This window comes from Eptatretus burgeri, chromosome 21 (genome assembly GCF_056783735.1).
Source record: "Eptatretus burgeri isolate ZD-2024b chromosome 21, Ebu_testis_v1, whole genome shotgun sequence".
Lineage (NCBI taxonomy): Eukaryota > Metazoa > Chordata > Myxini > Myxiniformes > Myxinidae > Eptatretus > Eptatretus burgeri.
Genome location: NC_140981.1, coordinates 2,434,608 through 2,450,007, shown reverse-complemented (window position 1 = coordinate 2,450,007; position 15,400 = coordinate 2,434,608). Strand labels below are relative to the sequence as shown.

The window sequence follows — 15,400 nt, the reverse complement described above, 5'->3', positions numbered from 1 at the left end:
GTTCACCTGTGTCTGTTCCCCAATGTTTTGTCCCTTCCACTCCCGCCCCTCTTGTCTCATGCCTCCTTGCTGTGAGTTGTGTGTTAGCTCTCATACGAGCCTCGACCAAGGTATACAAAAAAAAAAAAAAGTCGTAACCTTCAGACAACTCCGAAGGTCACGGGTCACTTGAGGACCGTGCTCGCCAATTCTCTGCCGGCGTGGTGTAGGGTTAATAGCCAAATTTCAATATACCTAAGTACCCACGTCGTCAAATTACCAGGGAAGTCACACCCTCAATGGACTCTGTCGAACGGGGTCGCTCTAGCGACCTCGGTCCTGTGTAACCGAGCGGAATTACCAAAGTCCGTCGGTCCAAATGAACAATTACGGCACATGGCCTCCCTAATTCCCAATACACACCGTGCTCAACCAATGAAAGAAAGTGACAGACAACGAGCTGGTACATTGAACAATTGGGGGTTTATAACTAGTATGTGCGTGCCCGTACGTGCAAAAAAAAAACAACAACTTTCAACCCGCGTGCCAGTAACAAGAACCACACAGGCCGTTCCTTTGCTCTCGCGTGCCCGTACATGTGTGGCCGTACGTGCGTGGCGTGACAAGCGAGCAGTTCGTTCTTCATCCGTTTCAGCTGCACGACGCCTTGTCACGTGAGTAGCATCGCGTCAAGAGAGCAGCTCGTGCTTCGTTAGATTCCATTGCGCGTGCATGACGCGCAGCTTCGTTCCTTCACTCTCGTAAACGACGACTGGATTGGGGCATTGTTTCAATGAGATCGGACCAACCGTATCATAAATGGCCATAACTTGGGAAACACTTGGGAAACAGCTGAAACGGATGAAGAAGAACGATATCAAACCTTGAAAAGGCACACACTCAGGTCCCCAGCGTCGATTGTGACGTCATACCAAACGAAGAAGAAGAATTGTGACGTCAATTGTGATACGTGCAAAAAAAATAAACGGAAGAATAATTGTGACGTCAATCGTGACGTCATAGCACCGTGTCCTCTCTTTGGTTTGGTAAATAAATGGCCATAACTTGGGAACCACTTGTCCGATTAATATCAAACCTTGAAAAGGCACATCCACAGGGCCCCAGAAATATACCTGGCAAATTTCAATTAGATCGGACCAGTGGTTGTCGAGAAACAGCGGTCGCAGACACACAGACAGACACACACAGAGATTGCTGGAATTATAGATAGATGGGGCAGGGGAGCACAAAAAGAGCAGAGTTAAACCGACTCTCAGAAATGCAATTTACAATGTACAAGGCACTTAAACAATTGCTACTTCGAGACTGGCGCCACACACACACACACACACACACACACACACACACACACACACACACACACACACACACACACACACACACACCCAAAAGAAATGGACCCCGTCGGGTCTTTATTTGGCCCTTCAGCTCGGGAGGGAAGGTGAGCTGAGGGCAAGAGCCTACACTTGCACCTGTCCGCCTCGTGTGGTCTGGTCGAGCTTGTCTGGTAGCGGGACTCGAACCCACCACCACAGTGCAGCACCAGGGACGAGGGAAAGAGCGACGGACGCCAACCAGCACGAAGGCGGACGAGGCGACCGGCGATCAAGGCCGAAAAAGCTTCCACTGATCAGACGACACCAGGCAAGGCAGACTCAGACAGCCAGACAGAATGCACCGATCACTCAGCCTGTCTTGAGGTGCGAGGGATTTCTTTCCTCGCCACTCACCTCCTGATTGGACGGTTGCATCGCGCGATTCACTGGCCGTCCCTCATTGGACAGGCCCACGGTAGGTGGGGCAACTCCCACCTTTCTGAGGCGGAGTCGGAGCTGAGGCGATGAGCCTCCTGATTGGACGAAGGGCGCGCCCTTGTCCTCGTGGGCTCTGGAGCGAGGGGTCCCACCCACGTCTGCAGTCAGAGACACGTGCATTATGGCGTCGGTGGAGCGAGGCGACGGTGCCGCTGTTGTAAAATAATCCCGCAGCGCACACACAAAATTCCCGTTCGACACAGGGGATGGATTCTAACTACACACATATAATTGACGAAATAACTAAACTTTGGGACTGCTGACTGTGTGCAAGAGGCTTCCAAATCCGTAACAATACTTCCATGAAGATTTGATCTTGATTGTCTGTCCTTTTGTCACGACATCACCCGCGATGCGTCACGTGTTTCATTCCAGGCTGTGTGCGGACTTCCTTGGACAGGCGGAGTACCACGTCACTCGAGCGCGGCGCCGTCATGAAGAAGAAGAAGCGGCGCAGGAGCGTTGTCGGCACGATCACGAAGAACTGCGGAAGCGGAAGCAGCAGGAGCAGGTGCGGTTGGCAGCCCGGAGGATGGCATCGCTGCTCCGGCGGCGAAATGATTTACCGTGTTTCTACCGGCGACACGTCGCAGGTCGACAAGAGCTCCGCGCTGCTGTTGATGTTGTTTTTGTTGGGGCTCGATTTTTGAAATGTACACCCATTGGTTGGTCAGTTGCCGGACCACACCCACATCTGTCGCTTGACTCCACCCATCACCGCACCCAGACTAAATAATATGGCCGCCATATTGGTTTTCTGGTGGGCCGAACTCCAACACATTAGACCTGTCGGCCTCTGCTGGCGAAACACTGCCCGGGTTTGTTTTTTTTTTGTGTCACCGTTTGTGACCACAATGTGGTTATTTCTCACTTGTTGTTTTTTTAACGATGCTGGAGGTGAAAAAGGGCACCTCATCAGGATGGAGCGGAGGCGTGGTGCTGTGGATGATTCCTGATGGAGGGAAGACCAAATTTCATGTGAAGTTCTCCTCGCTGGCAGAAGTCTTCTGGGTGGTAGAACGTTATTTAAAAGGACGATATAGTGAGCCCACGTGTCTTGCTGCGTGGTTACATTTTGCAGGAAGCGAAGACGCTGAGGGAAACAGCGGAGCAGCAAAAGCAGCTGCGGCAGAGAGCAAAGTTTGTTAAGAAGGCAAAGAATATCATGGCGAAAGATGTCATTGCAGCAGGTGGTGCGAGAGAGTGCAAGAAAGACGCAAAGGTGAGCACCGCGGAACCGTTGGGTGTCACGTGGTTCATCAAACACATGTTCTTTGCGTTCAGGTGACGACAGTCCACCTGTAAAAGTGCATCGCTTCTTTAGATATGACAACCTGCACCCAATTAGCTTCACACGTGTGTCACACTTCCACCAATCGGTGCCTTTAACCTTTTCATCTCCGATCACGTGACAACAGCAACGCGCAAGTACAAAGAAGAGGGGGAAGAAGGCTGGAAGGGCGAGTGGAAGAGAGCGGGAAGAGGAAGAATCACCTCAACGAGGAGTTCGACCAGGGAAGAGGATGCAGAAGGGAAAGAGGTGAGTGAATCATTTGGATAAGAGGAAGGAATCGATGGGAAGAGTTTTCTTGTTTTGATTGAAGGACGAGGTTGAGCTGATAAAGAGGAGTCAAATCTTCTCTCGCACACCGCACGTTATTTACCGGTTTTTCCTCTTCTTCCTACGTCCCTCACTCATCCTTATCCTTCATACATCTACCGTTGTTGTTCACCTAATTTCCTTTTTCTTTCACACTCTTTCACTCCCTCTCTTCTTTCCAGGAGGCGAGAAGAGCCGGACGATGTCGATGTTCCCGCCAAAAAGCAGTTGAAGTTTATCCGTCGCCATAACAAGGTGGGTGTCTTCTCCCGCACATGAAACATCAGGCAGGTATCGATCACCTGGGGACGAAAGCCCGTTGTGCACTTCCTCGATTTATTTATTTGTTTTGATTACCCCTACATCGTTTTGTGGATCATCATCTCCGCCACCCGAGGTGAAGGAGGTTATGTTTTCACCCCTTTCTGCATGTGTTTTTGTTTGGGCCCGATATGTTCTCGTGGATCAGGCATTGCCTGATCATCGAAGGTACGCGCTCCACCGAGTGCCCCTTCCAGTTCGTTTTGTGATACCTGTTAACATGTTGAACAGCAGGTGCTCGTTATCACGATTGTGTTTCGGGGGGTATTTAAAAAAGTTACAGCAACGAGGTCATCACCATAGTCAAACACATGACAAGTAATAAAGTAATAAGGTGTGTGTACCTGTCAGGTCAGGTCAGGTATGGGAGGATGCGCCGGAGCAGCGCGTCGCTGCGTCCACTTTCCACCGGTACAACAGGGGCCTCCGTCTGGCCATCCTCCATCTGGCAGATGCCTGGCCCAATCAGAGGCAGAACACATGACCACGAGGCACGTGGTCGGTCCATTGGCCTCCTCCACTCACGAGGCTCCCTCGCTGAGAGAGTCTGATGAGCAGGATCAGCGTCAGGAAAACGAGCCACATGTCCATACAGCCGCAGCTGATGCTCACAGACTATGCAGGTCTCAAACAGATCTCATTTGAGTCTCTCTCAGCAACCACTCGTTGGACACAAAGTCCGACCAGCGATAGCCAAAGATTCTCCAAAGAGACCTGGTACTAAAGGAATGAAGTCTCTGTCTCAGATCCCTGGTCAGAGTCCAAGTCTCACATCCATAGAGCAAGACTGGAAGCACCAAGGACCTGAAGACTCGGACTTCCGTCCTTCCGTACCTCCATGTTTCCGACGTATAAAGCTCTTTCTGACCACTCACTCATAATGAGTCAGGAAACGTCTTTGACCCAAGTCTTTCACGAACGGGTTGGACATGCCTGATGACTGGATGACCTACTTAAATGTGAAATACACAGTGGAATATATGACGTCCACCCACGACCACTGCGAGCATATGGGACACATCTTCACTGCCGTTGGCTGTCCTCCTTCATGTGCGGCACAAGGCATCATTGGCCGCTGATGTAATGCCCCTGTTAACAGTGCACTGGATGACAGGCTGAATCATCCGCACCTGGTGTGATTCCAACAGCCCAACAGGGGCTTGAACTCAAGACCCTAGGATCTTAAACCAGCCACCTCACCGTTAAGCCAACCTCCTAACTTGCTTTTGACTGATTAGACTATATATTTCTGTATCCCCCCACCACATACCCCCAAAAACCCATCCCGTTATCACGTGGGAAACTCATACAATTAATTTAATCCTTTTGTTCCAGAAATTGCTGACCTTCGACCCGAAGAAGCGAATCACCGCAAGCGCGACAACGCAGCACGAGATCTCCGACACCGAGAGAGACTCAACCCGCACGACCACAAGACAAGATTCTTCCTTCGCTGTTCCGTAAGAGGGTCTCGCATCCGTGCACTCGGGACTTCTTACCTTTACCCTGATCCAGTTTAATCACCATCCTGGATACTGATGGTGAACTTAAACTCTTCAAATGTGAACATGAAACTGATGACGCTGATGATGAACTTAAATGTGAACATTAAAAATAAAATAAAGGGTACGATTCCTTTTTTTTCCGAATGTCTGAGCCATTTCCAAGATAAATCCGACTTTGGCTGATAATGTGACGTCATCGAAATACGTCATGGAAAGACAACACAATCCAGCAGGACAAAACATCACCTCAATCTGGTCAGCAGGCTGATGGTTCATCTCATTTGCATGTTTTTGGTGAGACACAGTTCTCTCTGTCCAGAGACAACAGACTTTCCTCCGAGGGCCTTGTCGTGGAGAAGTTGGACGTCGAGGTCCTTGCACAACCTTTCATGGAAACCAACGACCAGTCAGTTCGACCGGTCAAGCACCACGTGACTCGTTGGTGACTCCTCCACCGATGTGGACAGATCCCGACCCCATGCTTTCTCCAACCCCTACAAAGTGAGACGAGCACATGTCCCGCGCGCACCCCCAAGCCCGACAACAATGTGGCCTGGGGAGTTCATCGAGATGACCCCCACCCGATGACTTTGCAGACCCCACGACATTTGCAGTCGAACCATCCGCTCTTCCATCAGGACCCGGGTGGACCCGGCAGGCTGTCTCAAACAACTACAAGCACCTCACCGCTCTCATTGGCTGACATGTACAACCTGTGTAGATAGACACGCGCAGACAAAGTGACACCAGGTGCTTCAAACGGAGAGAAGAAACGGGGTCAGTGTCGGTGAAGCTTTCGGAAAGGGACAAAAGCACGTTTGAGAGAACCAGGTAAAGGTTGATGAGATTGCCAAGTTCCTCTCAAACCTCGGATCACCTGTTCGTGGACACCACGAGGGAAACGTAGTGAAATTTAAAGGGAATTTCCTTGAATTTTGTGATTTATTTTCAAAGTATGGTGAACCTTTGAAGAACGTTCAGGGTAGTTGTTTGAATTACACAAACCCAGGATTTCACAACGAAATGTGAGAGATCTGTCCACCTTCGGTTTGTGATGAAACGGTACAGGTGGTGAACAAGACCCTGCTTGTTGCTATGGTGACAGATGAGGCCAGATTGTTTGAAATGGCTCGTGGGTTCATCGGTCGTCACCAACGTTCCCAGTGTATCATTCATCCGGACGAGGTGTTCGAGTGAGAGTGAAACGTTTAAACATGTTTTTTATAATCAGTATTAATATTAAAACGAGGAATTAAAATTAAACAAATAAACACCACGGAGATCGGTGATGTCGGACCGTGTCCATTGTAGATCGAAGAGAACATTCCTGGGTTGTTGTGGGTGCAGCTTCAGGGTCGTGTGGCCTAATGGATAGGGCATCTGACTACGGATCAGGAGATTGCAGGTTCGAGTCCTGTCACGGTCGTTTTGTTTTTAACCACACTTGGTGGTGTCATGGATGGAGGGTCCGCTCTGAGTCTGGGAGCTCGGTGGTTACGAACCACGGCTGAGTCATACGTCCTAAATTTAAAAAAAAAATGGTTCGTTTTCTTACTTTCATTGCGCGATGCTCAGTATTTGTAAAGGAGAGAGCACGGACAAACAACCATGGGTTGGCAACCATTGCACAATGTTTGATTGATCAGATGTCCTCCTGTGTTGAAGCTCCTTGTGTGACAGTACAGGTTGATTGTTTCCATGTTCGAATTTAACCAGTGATGTGGTTAACAGTTATCTCGACGATAAACGAGACGTTAATCTGTCTGTGTGTCTGTCTGTCTGTCTCTGTGTCTGCGTGCCGTATGTATCGCTGTTCTCAGAGATGGCCAATCGGATCTTCGTCAAACTTTCTGAGGTTCATCAGTGAGTGCCGGGGAGTGTTTTAGGGGAAAAAAGTTCAATTTTTGACGTCATTGTTATGTGTCCATTATGACGTCGTTACAAACAGTAAGATTCCTGTTTGGAATGATTTTCAATTATGTTTGGTTGCCATGGAGACGGGGTAACGTGTTCACACTGCTCTCCGTCTTGACCCGTCTTGTTTCTGAAAACCCACAGACCCGTTGATTGTGTGGTCAAAACCCCCTTCTTCTTCTTCTTCTTCTTCTTCTTCTTCTTCTTCTTCTTCTTCTTCTTCTTCTTCTTCTTCTTCTTGCGTATGGCAGCTTGGCTGCCGGGTGTTTGTCATTTTGTTGGGGCACAATTGTGCCGCTGATGCTGTGCCCCTATACCAGTGCACTTGTACTCATTTTCCTGACCCCAAAAGGTTGACTGGCTGAGTCAACCCCACCTGGTGTTGATTCAGTGGCAACTGGGCTCGAACTCAGGACCCAGTGGATCCCAAGTCAGCCACCTTAACCACTAAACCAACACCAGGCTGATATCAAAACCCTCATTGAATGGAAAGTATGATCGACTTAAAAACCTAATGTTTCCCTTCAATTCCACTCACAAGGATTCACACACACACACACACACACACACACACACACACACACACACACACACACACACACACACACACACACACACACACACACACACACACACACACACACTGATACACCTGGACCTGGAGGAGTGTGTTCGGTTACCAAGCAGTGAGCTAGCGGCTGGCTTTTCAAGCCAGCCGTTCCTCATCAACAAGTTCGAACGTAACCCACTGAGGGTCTTGGGATGCCCTCGGCCAGTTTGTGCGAGCTGAGGGTCTTGGGATGCCCTCGGCCAGTTTGTGCGAGCTGAGGATCTTGGGATGCCCTCGGCCAGCTTGTGCGAGCTGAGGATCTTGGGATGCCCTCGGCCAGCTTGTGCGAGCTGAGGATCTTGGGATGCCCTCGGCCAGTTTGTGCGAGCTGAGGATCATGGGATGCCCTCGGCCAGCTTGTACGAGCTGAGGGTCTTGGGATGCCCTCGGCCAGTTTGTGCGAGCTGAGGATCATGGGATGCCCTCGGCCAGCTTGTGCGAGCTGAGGATCATAGGATGCCCTCAGCCAGTTTGTGCGAGCTGAGGATCATGGGATGCCCTCGGCCAGCTTGTGCGAGCTGAGGATCTTGGGATGCCCTCGGCCAGCTTGTGCGAGCTGAGGATTTTGGGATGCCCTCGGCCAGTTTGTGCGAGCTGAGGATCATGGGATGCCCTCGGCCAGTTTGTGCGAGCTGAGGATCATGGGATGCCCTCGGCCAGCTTGTGCGAGCTGAGGGTCTTGGGATGCCCTCGGCCAGCTTGTATGAGCTGAGGGTCTTGGGATGCTTGGGACAACAATTTCTTGTCGTTTCTGTTCACCTTGTCCGCCGACAATTCAGAATATCTAAACTCTCTATTTACCTCCAAGTATGGTGTACCCAACCCCTCCCATTGTGTGTCCATCTTGCCATGGACGTCGGTCGTACCCAATGTCTCCTGGTCTGTGTGTCCTCATCCGATGAGGTAGAGAAGGTTCTGTCCAACCTCCAAACTGTTTCGGTGATGGTCCCACATAACATCAGTGTACCCATGTTCTCAAATCCTCTTCTTGCTTCCCCTCCATCCTCCATGTTCAGTGTGTCCTCCTCCTTTAGCCTCCTCTCCTCTGCATGGAAACCAGCAAGCACCACTCCGGTCCACGAGAAGGGTTCAAACACCGATCCGACACCAACGCCCGGCGAGAGAGTGTTCTTCCCATTACTGAACAAGAGAAGTCATGGAATCCATCATTGATTCTGATGTCAAATCTTTACTGTTTTCTCACCCGATCAAGACCCCCAAAGGAGACCCCACACTCGGTGTAAGGACGTGGGATTTGAACAGTGGGGAGTTGGAGTTCCACAACTTCAGACGTCGTTCTCTTCCCTGAAACCTGATGGGGGCTCAACAGTTAAAGTGACTGGCTTAAGATCTGAGGGTCTTGAGTTCGAGTCCCCGTCCAGCCGTTAAACAACACCAGGTGGGGTTGACTCAGCCTGCCATCCTTCCAAGGTCGGCAAAATGAGTACCAGCTTCATTGTAACACGGGGGGGGGAGGGGGCACTGCATCAGCAGCACAGCCACGCTCCCAGAAAATGATGTAACTAGCACCACATGCTGCTTATTACATAATGAAATTCCACCGAGTGCCCTTGTGGTTTCTACTTGTGTTTATAATAAAACGTTTCAGTAGTTTTAACAAACTGGTTTTAAGAGTGAAACGTTTTCCTCTCTCGCTGATTGGGCGCCGCGGCGTGACGTCACTGACTCGTCGGGTGATGGTTTTTGAAGAAGTCGAATCCCGGACGGTTAACGGCTGTTGCTGGTTTTGTTGTTGAAGAAGAAGAATCCCGGACAGTTAACGGCTGTTGCTGGTTTTGTTGTTGAAGAAGAAGAATCCCGGACGGTTAACGGTTGTTGCTGGTTTTGTTTAAACGACGAAAGCCCAACATGGTGAGTTTGGTGGATTGTTTGGTTGAGTTTACTTGGTTTGAATCGTCGCTTCACCATCTGGATTTACATTCCGATTTTCAGTGCTTGATAAGTTCGTCTATTTAATACGTACTGGGTTATCCGTTCCCTCTGTACCCGTGGTGTCTGTGAGGTTATGGGGAGTTCGAGCCGTGGAGACGGTTAGTAATTAATGTTTGGTTTGATTAGTAATTAATGTTTGGTTTGATTCGTAATTAATGTTTGGTTAGATTCGTAATTAATGTTTGGTTTGATTAGTAATTAATGTTTGGTTTGATTAGTAATTAATGTTTGGTTTGATTAGTAATTAATGTTTGGTTTGTTTAGTAATTAATGTTTGGTTTGATTAGTAATTAATGTTTGGTTTGATTAGTAATTCATGGTTGGTTTGATTTGTAATTAATGTTTGGTTTGATTAGTAATTAATGTTTGGTTTGTTTAGTAATTAATGTTTGGTTTGATTAGTAATTAATGTTTGGTTTGATTAGTAATTAATGTTTGGTTTGATTCGTAATTAATGTTTGGTTTGATTAGTCATTAATGTTTGGTTTGTTTAGTAATTAATGTTTGGTTTGATTAGTAATTCATGTTTGGTTTGATTAGTAATTCATTTTTGGTTTGAAGATTAATTCATGTTTGGTTTGATAAGTAATTAATATTTCGTTTGATTCGTAATTAATATTTGGTTTGATTAGTAATTCATGTTTGGTTTAATTAGTAATTAATGTTTGGTTAGATGAGTAATTAATGTTTGGTTTGATTTGTAATTAATGTTTGGTTTGAAGAGTCATTCATGTTTGGTTTGATTAGTTAATTAATATTTGGTTTGATTAGTAATTAATGTTTGGTTTGATTGGTAATTCATGTTTGGTTTGATTAGTAAAAACATTTATAAACTATTACCGGGAATTGAAATCTCTTCAGTTCGAACTTATACTCTGAACAATCTGTGGATGGTGATGTGTGAGTTCTGGTTTATAGGTGATGTGTGAGTGCTGGTTTATAGGTGATGTGTGAGTGCTGGTTTATAGGTGATGTGTGAGTGCTGGTTTATAGGTGATGTGTGAGTGCTGGTTTATAGGTGATGTTTGAGTTGTGGTGTGTAGGTGATGTGTGAGTGCTGGTTTGTAGGTGATGTGTGAGTGCTGGTTTATAGGTGATGTGTGACTGCTGGTTTATAGGTGTTGTGTGAGTGCTGGTGTGTAGGTGGTGTGTGAGTGCTGGTGTGTAGGTGATGTGTGAGTTCTGGTTTCTAGGTGATGTGTGAGTGCTGGTTTATAGGTGATGTGTGAGTTGTGGTGTGTAGGTGATGTGTGAGTGCTGGTGTGTAGGTGATGTGTGAGTGCTGGTTTATAGGTGATGTGTGAGTTGTGGTGTGTAGGTGATGTGTGAGTGCTGGTGTGTAGGTGATGTGTGAGTGCTGGTTTATAGGTGATGTGTGAGTTCTGGTTTATAGGTGATGTGTGAGTGCTGGTTTGTAGGTGATGTGTGAGTGCTGGTTTATAGGTGATGTGTGAGTGCTGGTTTGTAGGTGATGTGTGAGTGCTGGTTTATAGGTGATGTGTGAGTTCTGGTTTATAGGTGATGTGTGAGTGCTGGTTTGTAGGTGATGTGTGAGTGTTGGTTTATAGGTGATGTGAGTGCTGGTTTATAGGTGATGTGTGAGAGCTGGTGTGAAGGTGTTGGGTGTGGGTGGTTCCTTTCTTCTTCCTTTCTTCCCCTTTACTCGTCTCCATAAACTTCCGGTTTGTGAAGTAACTCACCTTAACCCTCAACTTACCTTCACCCTGAACTCACCTTCACCCTGAACTCACCTTCACCCTCAAGTTACCTTCACCCTGAACTCACCTTCACCCTCAAGTTACCTTCACCCTGAACTCACCTTCACCCTCAACTTACCTTCATCCTGAACTCACCTTCACCCTCAACTTACCTTCACCCTGAACTCACCTTCACCCTGAACTCACCTTCACCCTGATCTCACCTTCACCCTCAACTCACCTTCACCCTCAACTCACCTTCACCTTGCACTCACCTTCACCAACTCACCTTCACCCTGAACTCACCTTCACCTTGCACTCACCTTCACCCTGAACTCACCTTCACCCTCAACTTACCTTCATCCAGAACTCACCTTCTCCCTGAACTCACCTTCACCCTCAACTTACCTTCACCCTGAACTCACCTTCACCAACTCACCTTCACCCTGAACTCATCTTCATGCTGAACTCACCTTCACCTTGCACTCACCTTCACCAACTCACCTTCACCCTGAACTCACCTTCACGCTGAACTCACCTTCACCTTGCACTCACCTTCACCCTGAACTCACCTTCACCCTGAACTCACCTTCACCTTAAACTTACCTTCATCCTAATGTTGAGGTTGTCCCATTTTTTAGATGAAGTGCACACCGGTACTTATAGACAATTCTTCCATCCCGAGCAACTCATTTCGGGTAAAGACGATGCAGCCAACAACTACGCACGGGGCCACTACACCATTGGAAGGGAGATTGTGGACCTGGTTGAAGACCGCGTCCATAAGCAGGTACACGAGGAATGAATTACTTTTTCAAAGGAACCTCTCAACATTTTATTTATTTAATCTGGAGTGAGAGGGACTTTGTGCCCTCCTGTTGGTACAGCAATGATGTCCGAGTCCAGAGAAGGTCTCAAGAACCTCCGACATACACAAACATCACTGCTCTACCAAGAGGATGTCACAAAGTATTAAAGTGCCTCGTGTAGGTCTATCATTGTCACTGAATAACTCCCCTCAGTACAAATAGCTGTGATCAATGACCTGGTCTTAACTCAATCCGAGGTGGACCAGTGCACAGGCCTGCAGGGTTTCCTGATCTTCCACTCTTTCGGAGGAGGCACGGGTTCCGGTTTACCTCCCTGCTTATGGAGCGCCTCTCCCTCAATTACGGCAAGAAGTCCAAGCTGGAGTTCTCCGTGTACCCGGCGCCTCAAGTGTCCACCGCAGTGGTCGAGCCGTACAACTCCATTTTGACGACCCACACAACGCTGGAGCATTCAGATTGCGCCTTCATGGTGGACAACGAGGCCATCTACGACATGTGTCGTCGCAACTTGGACGTAGAGCGTCGGAGCTACTCGAACCTGAACCGCCTTATGGCACAGGTCATCTCATCCATCACCGCCTCGTTACGCTTAGACGGTGCACTCAATGTCGATCTGTGCGAGTTCCAGACGAACCTGGTGCCCTTCCCACGGATCCACTTCCCATTGACCACGTACGCACCAATTATCTCTGCAGAGAAGGCCTTCCACGAGCAGCTGTCGGTGTCCGAGATCACCAGCGCGTGTTTCGAGCCCGCCAATCAGATGGTGAAGTGTGACCCTCGGCACGGTAAGTCCATGGCATGCTGCATGCTGTACCGTGGAGATGTCGTGCCCAAGGACGTGAACGTCGCCATTTCGACCATCAAAACCAAGCGCTCCATCCAATTTGTGGATTGGTCTCCTCCCGGCTTCAAGGTACGTCCGGTCTCCGGATGCAGGTAAACCATTAGGGTCGTGTTCGGTAATGTCCGACGTGTTATTGTCCTCACTCATTAGTTATTGTTTGTCTTCTTTCCAGGTTGGCATAAACTACCAGCCTCCGACCGTGGTACCTGGAGCCGATCTCGCCAGGGTCCAGCGGGCCGTGTGCACGTTGAGCAACACGACTGCCATCGCGGAAGCCTGGGCACGGCTCGATCACAAGTTCGACCTGATGTACGCCAAACGTGCCTTTGTGCACTGGTATGTTGGGGAAGGAATGGAGGAGGGAGAGTTCGCGGAGGCACGGGAGGACCTCGCCGCGCTGGAGAAGGACTACGAGGAGGTCGGAGCCGACTTGGTTGATGGAGAGGGGGAGGATGGAGACGAGTTCTGGTTGGTTCAGCTCTCTAAGCCCTGTATTTATTCATTGTACATTAAACTTCACTGACCTGAATTTTGGAGATTCTTACCTGGTAGTTAACTTGGAGGTATTCGGTTATGGAGAATATGATTGATGTTGTTACACCCGTCGGGTTCGTCTGGTTTCCCGGCTCGAATCCCGACGAACCGCCGTAAAGCGGTCGCAGCGGTCGCCTGAGTCAGCCGTCAGGGTTCGGACCATGTGGCCTGTCCACCACAACACCACGCCCAGTGGGACCATCAAGCCGGTCGAACGGACGCACGTTCTCCAGTAACCACCGAGCAGTCACCAGACGTATTCGCGGCCTCATTGATTGCGCTAATCACCCGAATCGTGCGTGTCCTTTAACAGACGTGTTTAATTAATGTCGCCCTGAAGACGACGCGACACCATCGCGACGCCCATGTTTGTGTGTCCGCGTCAGTGTGTCCGCATCGATATATTTTTCCTTTAAAAATGTTTTTTCTCTGCAACGGCTTGTCCGATCGATGCAGAACATTAAACACATGAGGGACTCCCGATGGAGAAGATTTTAATGATAATTCTGACGTCATATGTCACATGGTACGGTAACCAAATTGGATTAAAGGAAAAAAATTGGACAGCAGTTTCTCCGAAACCGCTCAGCGAAAAAAATTTAAACTTTTTGAGACGTCATCACCTCCCAATATGAGGTCATCGGCACTCTGACGTCATCGGTGCTCCTCTTCTTCTTCAAAGATCGTCGCTGATGCTGTTTTCTTTGCGACTGGATCTGAAGAATGTTTATAAACAGGTAAGTTACCTGTGAGTACTGTTGTTCGGAGTACTGATGTTTCATTGTTTTATTTAATTAACAAATTTACAATTAGGACGTGTCTCACCACTGGGGCTACACAGCACGTCTTGCTTGTACACAGCATGACTCACTCGTACACAGCACCACTCGCTTGTGTAGAACACGTCTCTTGTGCACAGCAGGACTCTCGTACACAGCACATCTTGCTTGTACACAGCATGACTCACTCGTACACAGCACCACTCGCTTGTGTAGAACACGTCTCTTGTGCACAGCAGGACTCGTACACAGCACATCTTGCTTGTACACAGCATGACTCACTCGTACACAGCACGACTCGCTTGTGTAGAACACGTCTCTTGTGCACAGCAGGACTCTCGTTCACAGCAGGACCCACTCGTACACGGCACGACTTGCTTTTACACAGCATAACTCCTTTATACACAGCACGATTCACTCGTACACAACATGACTCACTTGTACGCAGCATGACTCAATAGTACACACCATGACACACTTGTACACACCAAGACTCTCTTACAAAGCATGACTTGCTTGTACACACCATGACTCAATAGTACACACCATGACTCACTTTTACACACCATGACTCACTTGTACACACCATGACTCACTTTTACACACCATGACTCACTTTTACACACCATGACTCACTTGTACACACCATGACTCACTTTTACACACCATGACTCACTTGTACACAGCATGACTCACTTTTACACACCATGACTCACTTGTACACAGCATGACTCACTTTTACACACCATGACTCACTTGTACACAGCATGACTCACTTGTACACACCATGACTCACTTGTACACAGCACGACTCACTTGCACACAACACGACTCTTGTACACAGCACGAAAAGCTAGTACACAGCACGACACTGATTTACCTCGAAGGTGACTCCATTCTCCATCATCCCACAATGACGAATCATACACCTCTCTCAGAAGGTCGAGAAACTCCTCAACATCAAGTTCTGTGTTCTCCGCGACCTGATCGGAAAGA

At 48.4% G+C, this 15,400-nt stretch overlaps 2 protein-coding genes and 1 non-coding gene across 7 annotated transcripts in view; all 3 read left to right on the top strand.

Annotated features, from left to right (window-relative positions):
- The window catches only part of LOC147008192 (RNA polymerase-associated protein CTR9 homolog), a 38,459-nt gene extending 26,267 nt beyond the window's left edge, over positions 1-12,192 (top strand). Inside the window, exons 20-25 of one of the 3 annotated variants that reach the window (XM_085865365.1) lie at positions 2,190-2,325; positions 2,896-3,036; positions 3,233-3,354; positions 3,597-3,669; positions 5,071-5,195; positions 12,056-12,192. In XM_085865365.1, the coding sequence (XP_085721491.1) occupies positions 2,190-2,325; positions 2,896-3,036; positions 3,233-3,354; positions 3,597-3,669; positions 5,071-5,195; positions 12,056-12,059 (601 nt within the window). In that variant the 3' untranslated portion in view covers positions 12,060-12,192. Of the gene's footprint in view, positions 1-2,189; positions 2,408-2,895; positions 3,037-3,232; positions 3,355-3,596; positions 3,670-5,070; positions 5,379-12,055 lie in introns of those variants that run through there. The other 2 variants (XM_085865364.1, XR_015053581.1) reach the window with 2 other exon arrangements.
- TRNAR-ACG (transfer RNA arginine (anticodon ACG)) lies at positions 6,594-6,666 on the top strand. Its single transcript has one exon. It is a non-coding gene; the product is annotated as a tRNA-Arg (tRNA).
- Positions 12,064-15,400, top strand: part of LOC147008185 (RNA polymerase-associated protein CTR9 homolog) — a 119,458-nt gene continuing 116,121 nt past the window's right edge. The window contains exons 1-3 of one of the 3 annotated variants that reach the window (XM_085865360.1): positions 12,064-12,204; positions 12,481-13,160; positions 13,264-13,559. In XM_085865360.1, the coding sequence (XP_085721486.1) occupies positions 12,564-13,160; positions 13,264-13,559 (893 nt within the window). In that variant the 5' untranslated portion in view covers positions 12,064-12,204; positions 12,481-12,563. Of the gene's footprint in view, positions 12,205-12,480; positions 13,161-13,263; positions 13,560-15,400 lie in introns of those variants that run through there. The other 2 variants (XR_015053579.1, XM_085865362.1) reach the window with 2 other exon arrangements.